This window comes from Anomalospiza imberbis, chromosome 3 (assembly GCF_031753505.1).
Source record: "Anomalospiza imberbis isolate Cuckoo-Finch-1a 21T00152 chromosome 3, ASM3175350v1, whole genome shotgun sequence".
NCBI classification, from domain to species: Eukaryota; Metazoa; Chordata; class Aves; order Passeriformes; family Viduidae; genus Anomalospiza; species Anomalospiza imberbis.
This window is the reverse complement of record NC_089683.1, coordinates 84,661,853-84,682,707: the sequence shown is the minus strand read 5'-3', so window position 1 is coordinate 84,682,707 and position 20,855 is coordinate 84,661,853. Positions and strand designations below refer to the sequence as shown.

Genomic DNA, 20,855 nt, shown 5'->3' with positions numbered 1-20,855 from the left:
CATGAGTTATCTTGCAATTGACTGTGACCATACATACACACATCCCCACAAAGTCACTGAGAGCCAAGAGCATGGTGTTCACCATGAAACCTGGAAGATAGGACTTGCAGGGAACTTCTATGCTTACAGCAATGACAACAGTCCTTCTGTTGTCAGAAGCAGCAGACCAGGTGGACTTTTTCTGATGCTCTAACCAAGTCACTTTTGTGCCAAGTTACCTCCCAAGAGTCATATCTGTGAGTCACCTGGATTTACTTGCTACTTTTACACTGAATTTTTGACATATATGAGGCACCACTGGAAGGCATTAACACTGAAATCCAAGTTTTTCCAAACTCTCTTAACACCTCTCCTGATGATGGTCTAGGAGGGTACAAAGCTTAAGTTAAAAGCCACTAACAGCTTTGCAAGCCCTTCACTTGCAGGACACCTGTGGGAGTTAGTGCTCAGTCTTTGCTGTCTTCTTTCCCAATACCACACGTGATGGAGGAGTGATCACAAAGAACCATGTGACAGGCTAAGGGGCTGTGGAGATTGACTATGCCAGGAACTCTTGTCTTCTTCCAAAACCCCTTTAAACACATAAGGCAGAGGCACATGCCTAGAGACTGCATGGGCCATGACCCTTCTTTCATTCCAGGACACCAAGCACAAAAGCAACTCGTGTCCATAGAAAACAAAAATCTTAAAAATCCATACTCCTTTAACTGCATGTAGCCAGCTCTTTCACTTACTTACTCAATCTTTTCTTTCCTTAGATAAGACCCAATCTAACCTCACAAGCTGTTGAGGCAGGGTTTGGAACTGGAGAACAGATGATAAAAATATGATCCTTTTCAATGTTTTTTTTTGGTGTATAGCTGTCTTCATTTGTTATCGACGAGGCTCTATTCACCCAAGAGGGGAAAAAAAAAGCCATCAACCTTCCCTCTGCTTTCCTGCTGCCAAAATTAATGTGCAGACTTTTTTTCTATAAAGGGAAGAGTTAGGTGGCAACAGCTCTTCTGGCATGCTGCTAACAAAATGTGAGTGCTACACACCGTGTGTGGAAGGGAACCCAGTTTGGATTTGGGAGCTGCTCAGTCACATACAAGGCCCTTCATTGCACAACCTGGCACACAGACACACAGCTGTACCACCCAGCTGGGAGATGGGGGAGGCTAACAGCTCCTTGAATTCCACCCTGTAATCCAGCACTGCCACATTCAGGCAATAACACTGGGGAAGGTATGCACTGCATGACACCAGATTGATTCCTTCTTAATGACCCAAAAATAAGACTTGACATTGATGTTTTATCTAACAAAATAACAGATTTGCATATTCACTGACTCTGTTACCATGGTGCTCAGCTATCCTTGAGCATATTATCTAGAAGAGTAATGTCCTCTGGGTATCATGGTGGTAAAAGCCAGTCCAGGACTGACATTGTACAAGTCGGTCTTTTTTTGTAGAGCTGTATTCTGAAATACTTAGATCACTGACATGAATGTCAGCATGAAGGACTGCCATAAAGCTTCTGGCACAACCAGTGAGGTCATGGTGGAACAGAAAGACAAGGCCAGAGTATTTATTTTAAAAGTATTTTGAAGGAAAAATGTTTAATTATCCAGTGACTGCTATGGATGGCTGAGGAAAGGAAAGAGATGCAGAAAAACTGTTGGAATACCTAGGCTTCTTCCTGATACCTAGGCTTCTTCCTGATGAAGACATTTCTCTAGAGCATTGCAGGTACCTCAGTGAAAAACAGATGATCCAAATACATATTTTTCCTTGAACATATTACAGCCATTCCACACAGGTATTGTACTCATCACCAGTTATTCATTAAGCAGCATGACTAACATCTGTCATGTGGTGTTTGTTCACTCATTATCTGTCCTTGGGTAAAGAAGTCTGTTGCAGTGGTATGCAGGTTGTTTTGGTAAAGGTTTTTATTATTTTTATTATGATTTACTATGTGTTACTGTACATTCAGAGCATAAAATGTGCTTTTGTAAATACTTAAGCCAAAAGGTATGAACAATCCCATGGAGAATTTTTGAACTTTCCACAAATGCCTCATATAAAATTCTGCATCATCTCTAGACCACCCTTACCTTTTCTGTGTGCACTGGACTGCATCAAAGAAGCAAAACTGCTCATGACAGTCACCACAGGGTCACCCCTCAACTTAGTTAAACCATCCATGGCTGGATGCATAACACTTGAAGGCAACGTTGGAGGTGTGTAAATTTTAACAGTTAAAAAAAATCAAGGATGCAGAATTGACAGGCATTGAGAACAGTCATCAACAAGCCAAAAATAGGCTTCTAAGTGAAAAATGGCAGAGGCTTGAAGAGAAGCCCATAGTTCATACCCAGTATAACATGCAGTCTTTGCTACTACATGACAGGTTTCTTTTGCCCAAATAATGTCTTTTACTTGCTCCATCTCAAACATTTTCTGACATTTATTCATTCATTCCAGGCTGTCCTAGGAAACATCTGTACAGCAAATGTGTCTTAGACATACAGCTTGAATGAAAGAGATTTCCTTTTGGACTGGACAGCCTGAAATAATGTCCTATGCAAATAATACAAAAGATTGATATTTGTGGTATTGCTCACCACAGTGCTTTCTGCTGTTTCTCCCTTGATTTTTAATGAGATTTAAAAGCCTGTGAGTGAATAATCCCAGCCTTTGATTAATTTAGCTAGCATGAAAAGCTGTGGGGCCTATGTGGCAGGTGATGTGGGTTGACAGTCGGGGTACTGTTTAATCCAAGGGAAACAAAGAGGAGGATAGGGCCATGAATAAAAGGATATAGGATCTTTTCTGAGGTCAGGAGCATTTTAGATGAGGAGGTGCAAAGAGAGGCCAGCTACACAAAACATTCCTTCTTGCCACACTACTTGGCCAGCAATGTGAAAATATACCTTGTAATTTGTTCTGCAAAAGACAATGGAAGCAAAGTCAAATATCTAAGTGCCTGAAGTTTGTTGATACTCAGTGGATCACCTCTACTTGCAGGAGTAGTGGTTATGGTTCCTTGGGGAATAAACTATTCTTCTGGATGTTGCTCCTTACCAGGTTCACCTCTTTTAAACCCAGAAAACACAAGGAGACAGTCTAACAAGTGCAATAGCATTTCAACACAGGGAAAAATGGTATGTGATTTACAGGCTTGTTTGTTTTTAAATATGGACTGACTCAGTTACTGTCAGTTACTGAGAGTACTAATTATGCAATCAGTGATTGGGAGTTTAGAGTGGAAAGTAGAAGTGTTGAATCAAAATCACAAACTTTCTGTAAAATGCCTCAAAGTGTTTTTGCTCATCTGTGCTCTGTAACTGCAGTGGGTAAGGGTCATTCATGTCACTCCTTGTGCCTTTAAGATACTGTTGCAATGAATAAATGGGCCTTTAGAGACTTAAAGACATATGGAGAAGAGTACAGTTTCAAAATTTAATCAAATACCTCCCAGTTACTAAGCACAGATGCTCAGGGTCAGGAAGACATAAGTGCAGCATTGCTTTAATGTATCAGGCTACTGCTGCTGTAGTTGGAATAACCTAACCACTTGCAGGTGACTCAGAAGAAGGTGCAAGAGCACCAAAAGGAAAATTATATCATAATTTTCCTACTCAAAGTTCTTCAATTCTTTCAGTCACTTGCCAGAAGTACTTACATACAATTTTTAACTTTACTTTTAAATCAGCAAGTGAGAAAATGTCACATGCTCACATTATTACTTTGTGGCCAATGGCTTTTCAAGTTTCTGCAAAGGTCTTGGGCCAACTGATAACACCTGGGATTAATTTTCATGTGGTAATTGTGCATCAAAAAATTCTTTTCCTTTTAATTAAAAGGAAATTACAGCCTTTCAACTTCATGAAGCATCCCCCATTTTTCCCTTTATAAAAAAATTAGCATAGTTTATGACACTTTAAAAAAAGTTTATTATGATGCTTTTTTCTTGCTATTTCCTCTAGTATATATAAATTATTATTTTTTTTAACTACTGCAGTTTGAAAATCCTTTTTTCTTTTTAATGCTTCCTTTAAATAACTGGAAAATCCCAGGCAAAAATTGATCACTTAACGTGCTTGTGGATTTTGTGGTTTCTCCAGTCCTGCTTTTAGGCTGCTAGGAACCTCTTGTAGATGTATTTTTATTGAGTACCATATACATTAGCAGGAAGGACTGCTTAAAGACCATGTGATTTCATAGGGGGCAATATCACAGGATCATCCATTGGGCCTGATTCAGTTTTATATAGGTATCTCCGTATACCTTCTAACCGATGCATGTTCCTCTGCCGTATATGTGCTCTCCTTTTTGTTTTCTCATACTCTCTTGCATATTTTCTACCTCTCTCCTTTGTCTTTCCCATTCTCCTCCATTCCCTCTCTTCTCATTTCAACTATGTCTGCACAGTCTTATCTCAGCCTTTTAGTTTGTGTACTCCAGCTGAGTACCTATACACCCTAAATCTTGATGCAGTTGATATGAACTACTTTACTTTTTGAGTGTTTACTTCCTGTTGTGGGGGCTGAAGGAGAAAAAAACAAGTTACCTTTACAAAAACAATGCTTGTAAGATGAACTGTGTCCACACCAGAAGCACTTTGCCAGTGTGCATAACACATCACTGTATCTCTCCTTGACCCATTTAACCCCATTCCAACACGGAGGGACAAGGGCTTGTGCGTGGCTTTAAGCGGCTCCTGGGGAAGGCTTCACAAACAGGGTGAGCTTCAAAAGGAGCTTCAGCCTGGAAGATGTTTTGAGCATCTTACGGAAAAATCCGGTGTTTCCCCGTCCCTCCCAAATACACAGATAGGGACATAGCGATATTTATTGAGGGTACCAAAAGAATGAAAGAAATGGAGATCTGTAATGCCCACGTGCGGACGTCTCAGGGAACGGATGAAATCTGCGGACGCTTATCTTTTCTCCTCAAAGCTCCTGCTCAGCTTCCCCCAACGCTTCCACGCATCCAGGAAAGCCACAGACCCCGTTCCACAGCCTCCCGGCGTCGAAAACGAGGAATTCCGCTGAACCTGCCGGCACGAGGGAACAAGTAAAAACTGAGCGACGTTACCCCTTCTTACCCTGACTGAGAGGAGCGCAGGGACCAACCGCACTCAGGAGGAAGAGGCCAGGGCCGGGCTGCCCTCTCGGCCCCACACCGGCTCCCAGCAGGCAGGGCGGGAAGAACGGAGGTCGCGGCCTCGCTCCCCTTCCCCCAGGCGGCCCCCCGGGTGCTGGTGATGGCCGGACCCTTCCACCGCCCTCCCGGGCCGCGGGGACCGCCCGCTCCTGGCCGGGCCGCGGGTCGGGTCCTGGCGCGCCCAGGCTGCAGCGCCGCATGCGCGGGCAGGGGGTAAGAGAGGAAGCGGGAGAGCACCAGATTCAAATCGCTGCTCTAGAGGGAGAGGAGAAAACTAGGGGAAGGAGACAGCCCGGGGGGAGTAGAGCGGTGCGGAAGAGGGAGGAGGAGAGAGTGGGAGGGGAGTGTGGAAGACTCTGAGGGAACGCGGCAGAAGCCGGGAGAGGAGGCACGGCGGACGGCCAGGGTAGGCAGAGCTGTCAGGGGAAGGACTGGGCGGCTTTGGGCACCCACGGCCGCAGCGCGCCGCACCCGCCCCGGCTCGCCCACCCGCCGCGCTCCGCTCGCCCTCCCTCCTTGCCTACCGCCAGCACCATGGTGGATAGGGGCCCCTTGCTGACCTCGGCCATCATCTTCTACCTGTCCATTGGGGCGGCGATCTTCGAGGTGCTAGAGGAGCCCCACTGGCGCTCGGCTACCGACAACTATAAGCGGCAGAGGACGGAGCTGCTCAAGCAGTTCCCTTGCCTGGGCCAAGAGGGTCTGGACAGGATCTTGCAGGTACAGCGAGCGCCGCCGGGGAGGGGACAGGGGCTGGGGTCGGGGGGTGCCGGCGGCGCCAGCAGCGGCAGCAGGTGCTGCCGGGCGCCCTGGAGCGGAAAGCCCCGCGTCCGTGGGCAGGCGGGCTGAGGAACCAGCCGGGACACGGCACAGCTCGACCGTGTCTGTGCCTTCACAAAGCCCGGTCCCGAAAAACTGTCCCTCGAGCGGGAGCGTAGGGAAACCTTTTAATCTTTCCTAACTACTTAATGACAGAGCCTTTAAATGGGTCCGCGTCCCTTCTCTTTCCCTCTGAGTCCTAAAGAAGCTGGGGGTTGATTTTCAGCTTGGCGGCCCAGAGGTGCCGCCCGGAGTGTGCTCCCGCCCGCTGCTCAACCCGGCGCCCGTGAATGCGCCTCTTGTTTTAGCACCCAAGGTGGTTCCTTCTGCCTCAATGGATGTTGTGTTAAGAGGAAGGGAATGTGAAGCCAAGTGTCTCGATCCTCTTGTGTTTGGTCTGATTTTCTTCCCTTTCTCTTTTTTTATTTCTTCCCTTACTAAATGCTAGAGAGATGCCTGGGGGTCCCGCAGGTGAGTCGGGGTAACTGGGGGAAAGGGTGCACGGCTCGCACGGAGGGATGCTCGCAACTCTTGCGCTGTTATACTCTAGGAGACGGACTTTTTTCCAAGCCATAAGGAGTTGATAATCGTCCTGTCTCGCTCATCTGGCAGAATGCTCTTCAAACCTAATTCTTAATCGATAGAGTGTATTAAATCCGAGAGCAATATAAACTTAGTGCCTTCTTGTAGATGTGGAATCCGTTAAAATGTCGTGGTAAGCAGTAATGAACTATGAAACAGGCTGCCCAGATATGTGGGGCTCCAGTGGTGAGCGTGAGCCATTTGGGACTTTTATTTCAGAAATGTTTATACCGAGTAGATTTTCTGTTCATTATGTTTGGATTTAAAAAAATATATTTTATTTTAAAATTAACTAAAAGTCTATTAAAATGCTCAAATACAGAAGAATGTGGCAAAGTGGCTCATTAGTTTTCTTGGTGTAATCGATACTGTGCAAACTTGGAAGAGTATAGATTCTTTATCCTAAAAGTTTGTGGTTAAAGTTCCCTTTCTTCGGTTGGTGGCTTTCTTCTGTCTGTTTCAGATAGCAGAGCTTTCTGGTGGCAGTGTCCTTATTGTTCCCATCTTAGTGCCTTGTTAAGTGCCTGTGGTATTTAGTGAAACAGGTGGATAGAGGCTTGAAATTATAAAGAGATGTTGGAAAATGAAAGACATACTATGTGTTTGGCGTATGTTTTTGCTGTTCTGGAGTCTTAATGAAATCTTACTCTAGATTATATCCCAAACCTGTTTTAATGACCTCAAGGAAAAAAAACATTGTTTGGATTGGAATGTGCCTGGCACACTTAACTTGCTGCAGACATAATGCAGAATCTACATTCTGCCTTAATTTATTATGAAAATTATGATGGTATGAGGGAATCATTACGGGGGTTTATGTTTGGTTGTTTTTTCCCATGATGCATATCATAATGAATCCTGAAGTGGCAGAAAGTTGGGGTTTTTTGGCTTTGGGTTTTTATTTTTTCTTAAAATACAAGATGATAATGAAAAAATATGGAGGGCCTTTCCTCTTCAATGCATTAGCCCCTGCTGATAGTATCATACGTGGTGGTTTGAGGTTTCCCTCGGCACTTCTCCCAATCCTATCCTACTTTCCATGTCCAGACTTGCTAGATTGATGATCCCACATAGATATTCTGTTGTCATCCTAAGATCAGGTTAGCTCAAATGTCAATACCTTTACTTCACTCTTATTGGTAACTGCAGACTTTACTGCCTGCTCTCTTTTAGACTTGTGGTTTTGTGCCTGTTCGTATTCGACTTATATGTAAGAAGTGATGGGAAAGAGGGGGGGAAGTGCGTCATATCTGACAGAGGACAATGGCAAGGTGAAATCTAACCTAGCTGAAGCTAACTGATGCTCGGGGGAATCATGTAAGGACATCAGGATTCTGTCCTGAGTAAGCTGCAAAGTATGTCAGAAGTAGTATTTGTAGTTTTCTTTTCTCAGCCACTCAATGCTGCCTCTGTTGGGTTCTGCCGAATCTTTAAAGCATTGCTAGCATCTCTTTCAGAAATCCTGATCATCCTCTTCTCCTGTTAAACCTCCAAATTTATTCTCTATTCTCAACCAGAAAGCCGTGTATTTGAAAAATGGGCTTTTTAACACCTCCCCACCCATCCTCATCCCAACTTCTATCTTGTTCCTCTGAGCCTCTTCCTCTAGCTTCTTCCAAGGACTCCCTAAACTTGTTATTGTGATTTTGTGTGGTTTAACTAATTTTTCTGCTGTTGTCTCTTTTTTTTAATAGGTGATTTCATCTCGAAGCCTTTTCTTTCACTCTGTTTTTGGTCCCCACTGATACTCATGTGACTTTACAGAGCTGTGTTGAGCTTTGCTGTTACTTCTGTGATGTTCTATTTAAGACCCCCATTTAAAACATACTGGATAAAGTTCTTCAGCAAATATCACCAACTGTAGAATTTTAAATGGGTATTGGTAAAATGAAAGGATGCCAAGAAATGTTCAAGTTGAACTAACAATACTAATTTTGTTTCCAGAAGCAGCCTGAAAGGTGACAAGGACTGACTTATTCAGAGACCGGTCTCTCTACCGCCCTTGTTCCCCACCCAGGTTAGCTCCAGGTTAGCTCGTGTGTTCCTTTGAGCCTAATGCCAGCTGTAAGTGCAATGGAAACTGTGTAGCATGACTACAAAGCCAGATCTGTAGTGTTTATCTTGAGCACTTAAAGAGACAAGTAGGTTATCAGCACAGATTCTCAGCTCATGTACAGACCAGCATCTCTGTACCAACAGTTTGACTGCTGTTAAGTGGGCTGTATTTGGTCAAATACTGTCTAAAGTTTATATTATGTAATAAAAATTTAACAATGTATTACAGTAGAAATACACCACAATAAATGTTTATTGAAATGTGTTTAACACACTTGCAGAAATTTACAATCTGAGTATTGTAGGATATGCTAAAAAGAAAGCCTTTTCCCTCCATCCTGAGAAATGCCTAAAAAAACTTGCTTAAAAGCAACTTTTAGGAGTCTCTTGTGTGAAGAATCTATTTGCTTTTGATTGTTGGGAGTACAATACTATTTATCATAATTGTAAGAGGTAAAGTACTTAAACACTTCTCAAAGTAACGTTATGTAGACCCTGATTTTAAAGGTGACTCACCCTGGGCAGTGTATAGACTGGTTTCTGCCTGTCCATGTTCTTCTAGGTAGAGCTGATTGCTCAGATATAAATGTGGCTGAGATGCCACATTATTCCCATTATTTAAGCCTCCAAAGATTCTCAGACACAACTGTGTATTGACACAAGGAACTGTGTAATCTCCCATCTACTATGTACAATTACTTTGGAAGAGAAATGTGTCATAACTCTTTGGAATCTGTGCAGAAATTAACATTGTTAGTATTAATATCACTATATAATACTTATCATCATTGTAGGATCTTAATGTAGTGTAACAGCTTTGTCTGTTGATACAATTCTATGGGCAGGGATCCAGTGATGACACCTTTATCTACCCTGCTATAGGAGGGAGTTTGGAAGACTCCAAATATAAGGTGATTCAGTCACTTCCCTCTTCTCCAGTTCCTTACTTTTACTCTTTATTGCTCCATCCTGGTTGTGAAACATCAGCTTTAATGATAAAGGAGCTATTCATGGAAGGAGGTGCCCTCTTGACCCTTATGTCTATTCACATGAGCAAAGGTTTGCCTACCCTGGGCCACATCTTATTTACCACTAAATCTTCTACTTGCCCACCAGAGTAATTGAAAAATTATATGCTTCCCATTGATAAACATCAAGGCTGGTGAAAAGAAAGGGAATCATTTGCAGATGAGTGAATATTGGTTACTTTCAAAACAGCAATAAAATGAAAGGAGAAACTGCTGCCTGTGTTTAGTGAAAGCAGATAAACATACTGAGTATGAGAACAAATAGTTTGCGCCTTTATTTGAAAAGCGTACAAGACTCTAAACAGGCCTGAGATATAACTTTAGAAACCTAAATATTTAGACTTAAAGCCCAGTGCTGTGAGCAAACATTTTAGAAGGCTTGTAAGGATGGCTGCTGGACTATACATGGCACATGGTTTATTCTAAAGAAAATAACAGTTAAGTGGATTAATAGTAGTTTCTCCCCTAGTTTTTAAAGTGTCTTCACTTTTCACAAGTACCTGCAGGTGCATTTCCAGGATTTTGGTTTGTGTTTGAAGATAGTGAAGCTTGCTTGAATATTCTTGGAATTTATCTTAAATTGAGAAAATTTAAGATTATTCTCTGATTCCGAACATTGTTTGCCACGTTGCTTTATTTTCAAGCTGCTACCTCGAGGTTTAAATCTTTGTGCAATACTTTTTAGACAGTCTGCAAACTAGAAAAACTAAAGTTTTCTTAAAAACTTGAACTAGATTTTCAATGTTTTTTTCAACATATAACAGAGATTATGGCTTTTGCTTAGGTTTTGTAGAATAAATTGTTTTTCAGTGTAAAGTTAATAGGGGCATCTTTTTCATAATATTTTCCCTTTTTTGTGCTCTTCAGGAGATGCATAAATGAGATTCTAGACTTACTTGGGTTTGTTTGTTTGCTCTTTACCATCCTGATCCCTTCCATTGAAGATATTGAAGGTGGGGTGGATAAACAGGGGGCTGAAATAATTTTCTGGAATGGCAGTTGACTTGTCTCTTTCAAGGCGAAGCCTTTTTCATAGGCTGAACAAAGTAAAGCTGAGCAACTTTTAGACAAGGACAAGTGACTACCAATGAAGCAAAGTTGTTAACTAATTCTAATATCTTTCATATAAAAACTTGACAGTGTAAATTAAGGCTTATGCTTGTGAAATAGGTATTCCTAGATTTTCCAAAGCTATATCTTTAGTTATGCATCGTCTGAATTCAGCAGCGATGAACTGAGATGAAAATGTAGGACCACTGTCCACGGCCAACTAAGATGCCTCAGAGTGTGACTTACGGGTACTGCCACTGCAACATTCGAAAAGAATTGAGGACAGGCAGCACAGAATGATTAGGGTTGGAGAAGACCTCTGAGATAATAGAGTCCAAACTTTGACCAAACACCAACTTGTTAAGTGGACCCTGGCACTGAGTGCCATGTCCAGTTGTTTCTTGAATGCCTCCAGTGATGGTGACTCCACCTTCTTGGGTAATCCATTCCAATGCTGAACAGCCCTTTCTGTAAAGAAATTCCTCCTGCTGTCCAGCTGCGTTACCCCACAGCTTTTCTCTGTGTGTTTCTACACAGGAAACCTAATGTAAGCAGGCATGCTTTTCTGTTGTTTTCTTTTTTTTTTCTTTTTTTTTTTTTTTTCTTTTTCCCTGTTTAACTATTAAATTGTTTGAACTTTCTTGGAACATAGTTAAACAAAGCTGATAGTGCATACACTGCAACTCTGCTGATGGAGCAATAGCAATCGATCAGAAGCCATAATTTTTCTGCTATGGGCTTTTCCTTTTTCCTGTTATGAACTTAATCTTTGAGTGTTCCTAATATGCTGTCCTTCTGTTACCTTAGTACTGAATTTTTGTGTTACCTTACATGTTACCTTCTGCTACTAGGTGTGTTTTTGGCAAGCTCTGCTCTAGAGACCGTGGCATGCAAGTAGTTTTGCAAGTTATCAACAGTTTGTTCTATGCTTTGGTTCATACTTTTTTTGCAAGATACCTTCTGTAGCCAGTGAAGATACAGTGTAAGGATGAGTTTGTACAGATTTCCTTTTAAAAAACAAATAGGTTTTTTTGCTATGTATTAATAATCAAACAAAATGAATTGTTTTGCTTTTCTCTGAATGCTGTTGACTTTCAGAACAGTTGTTTTCCTTGCTGGTAGTGCAATTAGATGTCAACATAATAATACACAACCCAGAAACAAGCTGGAGTACAAGTGAGAGTAAATAATCTGATCAGCTGGGGAGCAAAGAAGAATGCTTTTGCACTTTGGTGCTGTAGATCTGCTGATCACAGTGCCTGTGATTTGCAGAGGTTTTATTTTGTCCTGGCACTTGTTTGATTCTGTGGATTGAATACGTAGGAACATGTAGTTAACTTTCTTCCTGAAGTAGGTTGGAAGAGTAGTATGTCTTTGGGCTTTGTTTAGTCCAAACTGAGCTCATCAAAAATTGAGTCTGCTCTGTAGTATGTAACAGAATGCAGTAAAAGGACAAGTGGAAGAGTTGCACTCTTCAGTTAAATTAAAATCCTGAACCACCACCTGTGGTGCTACAGACATCCTCAGGAGAGCCACACTTTGAGGCCAATTGGACTTTTAAAATAAGCATGCAATATATACTCTGCATTTCTGCTAGCTCTGTCTGCTGAGGGCATGCCTTGGGCTTGAAGGAGCTTTGTCTTTATTTTCTGTCTTGATTCTGTGAGGTCCCTCATCAGCACTGCTGGTTCCAGCATTACTAGATCTTTTCTTTAAAACACCAGCTTCTTTAGCAGGGAACTTCAGGCTGGCTGTTTGTTTTCTGTGTCCTTCCATCTGATATTACCATGTCTTTATATTGGAGTGTTTAGATTTTATTTTGTTAGTTGTGTACTTACCAACACTTGAATTGTAAGCAGGAGAGATTGTTTCTAGGCATGTATTGCCCTAGTAGCTCAGTCAAATCAGTAGGGAAGTTATTTTTTTTTTCTCTGCATTGTGTTGTGTGAACTCGAGTGGATCAAATACACTCTTGGGTGCAAAATAGCTTCTGAAATGTTTTAAAATCAAACCTCATGCACGTATTTTCTTACGAGAAAGAAATATGAGTGATAAAAAGAAAATAGGAAACAAATGATAGGTTGTGTTTCCTTTTCTAACCATATGTGTATCTGCAGTATTTCTTACAATGGACCAATTGTTTTTAACATCTATTGTGGGGTCAATTGCTACAGATCAGCCAGTCTGTAGGACTATATTTCTGCCTTAATGAAAAGGTAGACACAGATTGTGATTGAGCAAACTGGAAAATCCTAAATTGACTTTATTCTGTATCAGCATCTTGCAAATACTGTTTAAGCAGTTTCCAACTGCTGAGAAACAAAACCCAGACCTGTGTGTCTCTTTGAGGTTGCAAGAGGTGCAAAAATGTCACAGTTGGACCTATCACGGGTCTCTGTATTCTGATACTTCCTAACAACAGTGACGGTTAACATTCATTTGGACTGCAAATAAGACACAAGATTGTCACATAGTAGCAATGAGTGAGTAATAGCTGATGGAACTTGAAAATAATTCTGCAAAGGTTTGTGAAGGTCCTGAGGTAGAAAGCAAAGTCAGATATGGTACAGTATTTTTGATTGCCTGGTTAAAATACCAGATTTTCAGTGATGACTTCTCTGTGTGACCTCCAAATGCTCATATTGGTGCTCTTCTTTGCTACTCCCTGCCTACTCCAAATGAGTAAAAAAGCTTTGGAGGAAAGTTGCTCAAGAATCATGTTTGGTCCCTTGCTAGAGAAACGGTGGTTTGTAAGTAGATTGGTTCTGGTCTATAATGGAAGTAAGGTGGTTAATTCTCCTCCAGGCACCAAAGAAACAGAGGAGGTGTTTGAAGCCAAGCAGCTGAACAAAGAGAAGGATACCGACTGTGATACTGACTTCTCCCTTAGCCTGTCTTGCATTAGTCTGGCTGGAGCGTTCAGCCTACCACATGCTCAGCTCTTATAGTTGCTGTTAACCAGCTACAGACTGTAATGCAAATATGTTAAAATCAAGTTAAATAGTTGATCTATGATAACCTGCCAGTTAAGGCTTCAGGCCTGTCTAAGTGGTGTGTACATGACTGCAGGATGACAGAGGGCAATCAACATTTGCCTTGTTGGCACAAGGGTTTTTGGAGGGCACTGGAGTTTATGCTTCACTCTTTCTTATTTTTATCGGTGCATTCTGAAAATTTTCCACCTGTGGCACTGTGAATTGCCATTTTAAAATACCACTTGCCCACTTCCAACTTTTTTCATGGCTTTTCAGGTGGAAGGCAGGGAAAGGGAGAGAGAGCAAATAATTTTGAAGTTGCTTCTGTTTAGCAGCAGACCCAGTAGTCAGCTTTACTGTGTCTCTACGTTATTTGTTACAGTAATACTAGATTTTCTGGTACTGTCTTAACTGGACTGTGACTATAGGATAACAGTGCTTTTTCATGAAGTTGTTACATAGTCTCTGCAAGGTCGTAAAGCTTTCAACTTGATTAATGAAATGAGAATAGATGTCTTTATCTTATATTTAGGGGAAGTAAAATATAGTTCGAACTTGAGAGTTCCTTGGCTTTATTTGCATGTTTTAATAATTCTTGTTCAGCTCTGCTACAATTAGACAATTGGTTATTTGGACAGATGTCCTCACAGCTGGCTATTTCTTGTCTTCTAGTGGAGAAACTCTGTTATAAAGTAGTTTCACACTAGATATTGAGTAGGTGTTTTCAGCTGAATTCTGTGCATCTTGGAAAAACTGTCTCACTTATTTGAGGTAACTGCAGCTTTTCTGTGGTTTTGTTGATTTCCTTAGCATCTTGTATGTGAGCACCTTTTAAGCCTGAGGGTTCTCTACTTAGAAATCTATGAGTGCTTCCTCTGTCTCAGTTTCAGAGAAGGTACTAGATGTTGCTGAAGGAAAAGAGTAGCAGAAGGCAACAACTATGGTACTTCTGTCTGTTGATACCTCTTGCCTTTAATACAGTAGCAAGAAGATGACAAAGTGGTTTGGCTTTCGTGCATCCTCAGGGATGGGACAGTTGAGAAGTGATGGAGCACAGAGTCTGTTAATTACCTGCCACACATCAGTGCTCTAAATTACTCTTTGCCTGCAATTTGTCTTGTGTTAGCTGTTCTGGGGAAACCTGCAAATGTATGGGAAATTTCATGAATCTGAAAGTGTGCATGGTAGTTTTAAAGTGGAAAGATTTTTCAATTGACTAAGCTTGCTTTTTCACTTACTTAAAATCCTTTCTACAAGGATGCAATTTCTAGTTTACCTGTGGGGTTTGACCAGGAACTAGATGTGGTACAGGACTGAAAAGATTATTGGAGAGTGATTGAAGCAGTATCTGTTCTGCTTTCTGTCAGTTAGTGGTTGGAAGCTCCCTTGTTAAGAAAGCCCCTTCTGTGTACTTGTTAGTGTAGTGCCAAATTTATTAAAATAGCAGAAGATTATGTTCCAGTGCATATGTTGTGTGTATGGTTTTTAATGTTATAGAATTACTGCAAAAAAAAAAAAAGTATTTGTATATATGCTGACACAACTGTGTTTAAGAAATACTCTAATGTGTGGCTAGCTTTTAGCAGCAAACTGATGTTATTGCCAGTATAATACACTCACCCAGCAGAAGAAATAAACTAGGCAAACCAAGCTGTTACCAGTCTGAAGAGTGTCTAGGTCAGACTGTTTCCTGGTCTGTTACCTCACTTACTGATCACACTTCTTTCTGTGCCGGCAGATCTCTGTATTTGAAAACATTTGTTTAGAGCAGCCGTCACTCCTTCCCCAGTCCTCCTCAAAGATCAGTCTTCAGTTAATCTAGTGTTGAAGAGATTTATAGTAGGTAACATAAAAACATTTTATTTCAGGCTAAGCCCTGGATAAAGCTAAATACATAATAGCAGAAGTCTCAAAGCTAAGAGCCTTTCTGTGGCAGGTTTTTTGCCCTTGTTAGACCCCTTAAGATAAACCCATCACCTTGCTAGTCATACAAAGCATCCTGTCTCTGCTGACATTGGAAGCATGCCTTGCCTTGCCTCCTCCTCCTGCTGCCTGATACAGGAATGATATAGGGAGATAGACTGGTGTGGTTGAAGTTATGAAAAGTTTTTGGTTGATCCTGGAAACCTGGTTGGTTGTTTGGCTTAACAAGGTGGCTTAAGTAAAGGTACTGCCCTAAAGAGTTAATAGCCAACAGTGTGTCTTTTTCTTGTTCCTGTTCTGTAGTTCAAAAGTCTACCTGATTAAAAATGTTGTTACAAGTAGTACTCTGCTCCACCCAAGTCTGATCACTTTCAGTTTTTTTATTTGATGCTGTTGGGACAAGCAAGATTTTTATTCTAGCATGTGTAAGCTCACTGAATTGTCAGACAGTTAAGTTGTTACGATAGGTTGTTAAATAGGAAATGAGGTGTGTGATGCTACTAGCATGCTTCAGCAGCAGTTTCTAACATGTCTTAAGAGAAACAAGACCTTTAAAGTTGTATTGAAATATGGGGGTGAAATACAGAAGTGCTTGTGAAACCAAAAGTCTTTGGCATTTTTCTCCTAGTGCCTGAGAAACCGAACAGTTTTTAGAGTGTTCTAAACAAGTAGCTTTCTGTGAATTTCATAACCTGAAGCATGTTTTAATGCCTGGCTATAAATGGGAGAGAACATAGTATGCAGTGTTACTTTATGCTTCAATTCACTCGCTGAGTTGAAAAGCTTATTGCCTCTGTAAGCAAAGCTGTCAAGCTTGGATTACTTGTATTTCGACTTGTCCTCATTAACTATTCTTATACACTGAGAGCATGGCAGGTTAGGAGGGAGGGGGTGGCGGGAAGCTTCATTTTAAACTCAGTTTCCTCTTCTACTTCTCCTGTGTAATATCAACATTTTCTGTCCAACCCCTCTGCATCTAATAAATTCGTCTCAATAAACTTTGTTTTTATTGACAATAGGACTGTTTTGGTTTCATTTAAATCTACTTAAATCAATTGCAACTGAACTGAAATGTATTATTTTGGAAATAGACTGCTCCATGGGTTACCATCTGCTTATGCAATAGGTAGCAGCTCTGTTGCAAGAGTCTCATGCAAACACTGACTGGTCCTAACCCTGCCTAACATAGGTCACCAGCTGGTGTGAGGGCTTGATTAAACTCTTGACTCTTCTGCTTCCACTTTCTTATCTCTGAAATGGGGACAACAGCACTTTCCAAAGCCCTTCTAAAGGGGAGTTGGCTACATTAGTCACCATGTATGTAGTCAGATAGGAAGGAAGCCTAATCTGTTATTACAGATTATTCCAGTGTCTTAATTTCAGTTGATACAACATAAAAATTGTCTAAATACTTTTTTTTAATTTTTCCCCATCCAAGGCAAAGTGTGTTATAAGCATATTGGAACAGAAGTCCACCAAATTAAAGTATACTAATGAAAACTGTGACATAGTCTGATAGGTTTTATTTCTGAATGAGAATGTTGATGAGCCAATGAAAAGCAGGGGCACTCAGCATCTGCAGAACAGCTGCAGTTCTCTTGCAGCAATAACCTTTAGCTAATTTGTCTTCAAAACATTTTGTACATGGAACTTGGGAAAGTGAAAAGGAAACATTTCTATTACTGCATTAATCAAAAGAGCAAAGGAATGGTAGTAAAGCACTGAATATGCTTTTCATCAAAATAGTTTATTAAGTACTTCATAAAACTGGATTCTAGTCCTGAAATTAATAGGGGAAAAATACATATAAAGTACTAAATTCTGTAGTCATGATCTGTCAAAAAATCCAGATGCCTCTTCAAAACAGTTGGTATTTACATCCATTGCACAGAAATCAAAAGGGGAAATAAAATTAAGCAACATTAGTTTGCTGAAGCATAGGATCTGCAAGTATCACAAATAGGGAAGCTTCAGTATTCAATTCTGCAATGACAAAATAGTTCCAGTTAACTTATTTGCTGAATTAAGAGTTTCACTTATTTAACTCTGCAGAAAGTCACAAAAAGGAAATAACCTTGTTGATCTCTTTCCATTAATATCCCTCACATTGTTTGTCCTATGAATTATGACTTATGGGAAAATTAACTGTCCATGCTATACATCATACACAAGCAAGTCTTAAACAGTGTATGCTGTAAAAATATTGACATGCCTCCAAGAGGTTAATTTCCCTACAGATTAGACCTTTTTTTTCCAAAGGAAACAGTAACACCTATTTGAACTGGATAATAGAAGTAGAATTCCAGTTGTTGAAATTGTTTTTTTGTGGACTCTTACCATCTAAATCTCAATGACTTCATGTTTCACTCTAAAATAGAAACTGCTCCAAAACTTGAGGGCTTATTGCAGAATTAATTAATTCTCTCATCACAGTAGTTTACCCCTAGTCTTCTATTTTACACATCTGGGCCAGGAGGTCTCTAATTTAGTATGTTGTTAGCTAGTCGTTATGTCAAAGAGAAATTAGCAGCAGTGTAGCAGTGGTTGGTAATGAGGGAAAACTTTATTTGTTGAACTGTAATGGTTCAATTTGCCAAAACCCCTCAATATTCAACATGTAGCATCTTAAAACTGCTTGGTTTCTGATCAGTGGTGTTAAGTTCACTTTCTCTTCAAGGCTTGATTTCATGGTATAGAAAGAGCAACAAATATTCCAAAGACCTGACTACTCTGTTTTTCTGTCAATTCACGTGAACAATGCTGGCTTGGCCTCAATTTGCCTTAGTGAGGAAATGTGCTTAGGTCCAACCCTGTTTGGGCTGAACATCCTTCTGTGATTTTATTCTTGAATTTTACTACATGAAAAATGAAGCCTCAGATTTAGGACATTCATTTCAGTGAAGGTAGTGTGGGAAAGCAATGGGAAATTTCCATGAGGATGAAGAAAGGCAAAACATAGAGCTTGTTGCAGACCATGAAATCAATAAGCATTATCCAAATCATGTCTGGGCAGACTACAACAGGTTTCCACAAGCACTCATGTACACCATGTGAGTACTTTTTTGAAAACACATATGTGTGTTTTGACTGAAAATGTGTTATACTGCCTGTTTTTAAAACACAGTTTTGTCAAAGAGATGCTTATGATGGAAAGCTGCAAAGACAAATGTAACTCTTGCATTGCTTCTTACAAAGCAGAAGAACAAAATTATAGAATGGTTTGTGTTGGAAGGAGCCTTAAAGATAATCCAGTTCCAACCCTCTTGCCATGGGTAGAGATACCTTTCACTTGACCATGTTGCTCAGATTTGTGTTCTGTTTCCATTGTCAAATGGAATATTTTCATGCAAAATTTGCTTAATCCGAAGAGGACAGCTCTCTTGTGTTATGTCTTTAGCTCTAGATGTAACAGCCATTTGTAAACCTTCAGTAGTAGAATAGCACTTGGTACAAATAAGGAGTGCAAATTATTATTACTAAATCAGTCATCTTGACTTGTACTTCTTTTCAATGTGGCCTTAAGATAAGGCTTCACAAAGTTAGTAGGGAAATGCATCCACTTTGTAGAACCACTAGTATATTCAGTAAAGGAAATTATATGTATCCTGTATGGCTCAAACCTTACTTAAAGACCTTCTTGTTAGAAGTCTGTCAGAAGAAAAAATAAGTCAAGCTTGTGCTGCAAAAGTATTATTCTTCTATTTAGCAGTAGAGTTGTTTCTTTACAAGTAATTTGTTTTGCTCTTCACCATTTATCTCTTGGACATTCGGCATTGTGTCCATCCTTGAGGAAGAGCTCCTGCATGCCTTTAAATGGAGCCATGGAAAATGGTAAAAGAGTAAACACTTTCTCCCAACGTCTCTCTCCTTCTCTCTTACTAAGAGGATTTTTCTAGAGGGCAAAAATATGCTCCACTGTGCACTATAGTAGTAGTAAGGATTCCAGATCTGAAATCTTACCTCTAACACCACATTGCAGAAATATTTACATTAGCTAAACTAATCACTGTTAATCTGGACCTTGGTTTAGGCAGGGAGGTTCTTATACCATGCTGAATGCTTTGATTAACAGATATTGCCTGGTTGTGAGCCTGTTTTAATTTGCAGCTTAGTTTCATTCAGGCTTATTTTTTTGTTGTTGTTTATTCCTATACCAAACTGGCTTTTTGTTTAAATGGCTTTTGCTTGTGGTCTTGCATTTTAATTTCTGATACAGTAAAAAGAAAGCATCGCTATCTCCTCTTACCCTTTATTTTTCCAGTACAACTTGCTTATCTTCTCTAAATAAAATTGATGACAAAACGTATGTTATTCTCAAGGGCAGTGAGGTCCAGTTTCAAGATACAGAAGTTTTGGAACTCTCCTCTTACTGCAGGCTAATTCAAGGAGAATTTATGTTTACAGCATAGACTAAAGTAGGAAATTAAAGAAACTAGATGAGTTTTAAACTGTGTTTTGCTAGTCTGTTCTCCCTATAATTGAACTAAGTCAAATGTTTTTTCTGTGGTTCTCTTCTACAGGCAGGCACTTTCTATTATTAAATCGAGAGCCTTTCCTGGAACTACTGTTTTTCTATTCATTTTCAGATATTGCAGAATTTGGGAAGCTACGAGGGTTAAGTTTGAACTCCACACATTTGTTTGTCCCATAGGAGATAATTCTCTCATCATTTCAGTGGGGATTGTTTACCAGGATATTTTCCACTAACTTTAAAACTCTCAGTCTTTGTTCTCCATGCTAAGTGACACACAAAAAAAAATGTGCACTTGCATCTTGGGAAGAATCATATCCTCAGGAAAGCTCTCTTGATTAGGTTTATTACTCAGCTGTAATTTTCCCTGCAAAACTCAAGCACATCAATACACTTTATGATGTTTGTGTCCACCTTGGAGGGAAGGAAAAGGTGGTGGTGCTAGTTACCAGCACTGATTGAACAGCTAATCTTGGAGAACATTACGCAATACTGTTTCTCCAAGTAGAAGCAGCCCTATGGGCTTTTTGTAGATAGAGTAGAATTCATTGCAGTGATCAGCATTTACACCTATATTAATTACTAAAATGGCCAGCACGGGAATGTCTGGTTTTAATTTGGGGGTAGGAGGTGGTGGGTTGAGAGTGGTATAAAATTTTTATTGTCAAATCTTATGTATCTTGTTTCATGCTGCTCATGCTTTGTCTAATTTTGATCATCTATTCAAGCAGGGAATAGCTGGCAGAATTATTTACCTTTTCTGTTTCCAAACAATGATGTGAAGTTAATTTATCTGTA

General features: G+C 40.4%; 1 protein-coding gene and 1 long non-coding RNA gene across 2 annotated transcripts in view; one reads left to right on the top strand and one right to left on the bottom strand.

The window, feature by feature from the left end:
• Positions 1-1,638: 1,638 nt before the first annotated feature.
• Positions 1,639-5,854, bottom strand: LOC137471301 (uncharacterized). Its single transcript, XR_010997516.1, has 3 exons — positions 5,715-5,854; positions 4,559-5,044; positions 1,639-2,931 (listed from the first exon to the last, which is right to left on the bottom strand). It is a non-coding gene; the product is annotated as an uncharacterized lncRNA (long non-coding RNA).
• The window catches only part of KCNK5 (potassium two pore domain channel subfamily K member 5), a 34,759-nt gene continuing 19,389 nt past the window's right edge, over positions 5,486-20,855 (top strand). The window contains exon 1 of the mRNA XM_068185489.1: positions 5,486-5,874. Within this exon, the coding sequence (XP_068041590.1) occupies positions 5,689-5,874 (186 nt within the window). The 5' untranslated portion in view covers positions 5,486-5,688. The remainder of the gene's footprint in view (positions 5,875-20,855) is intronic.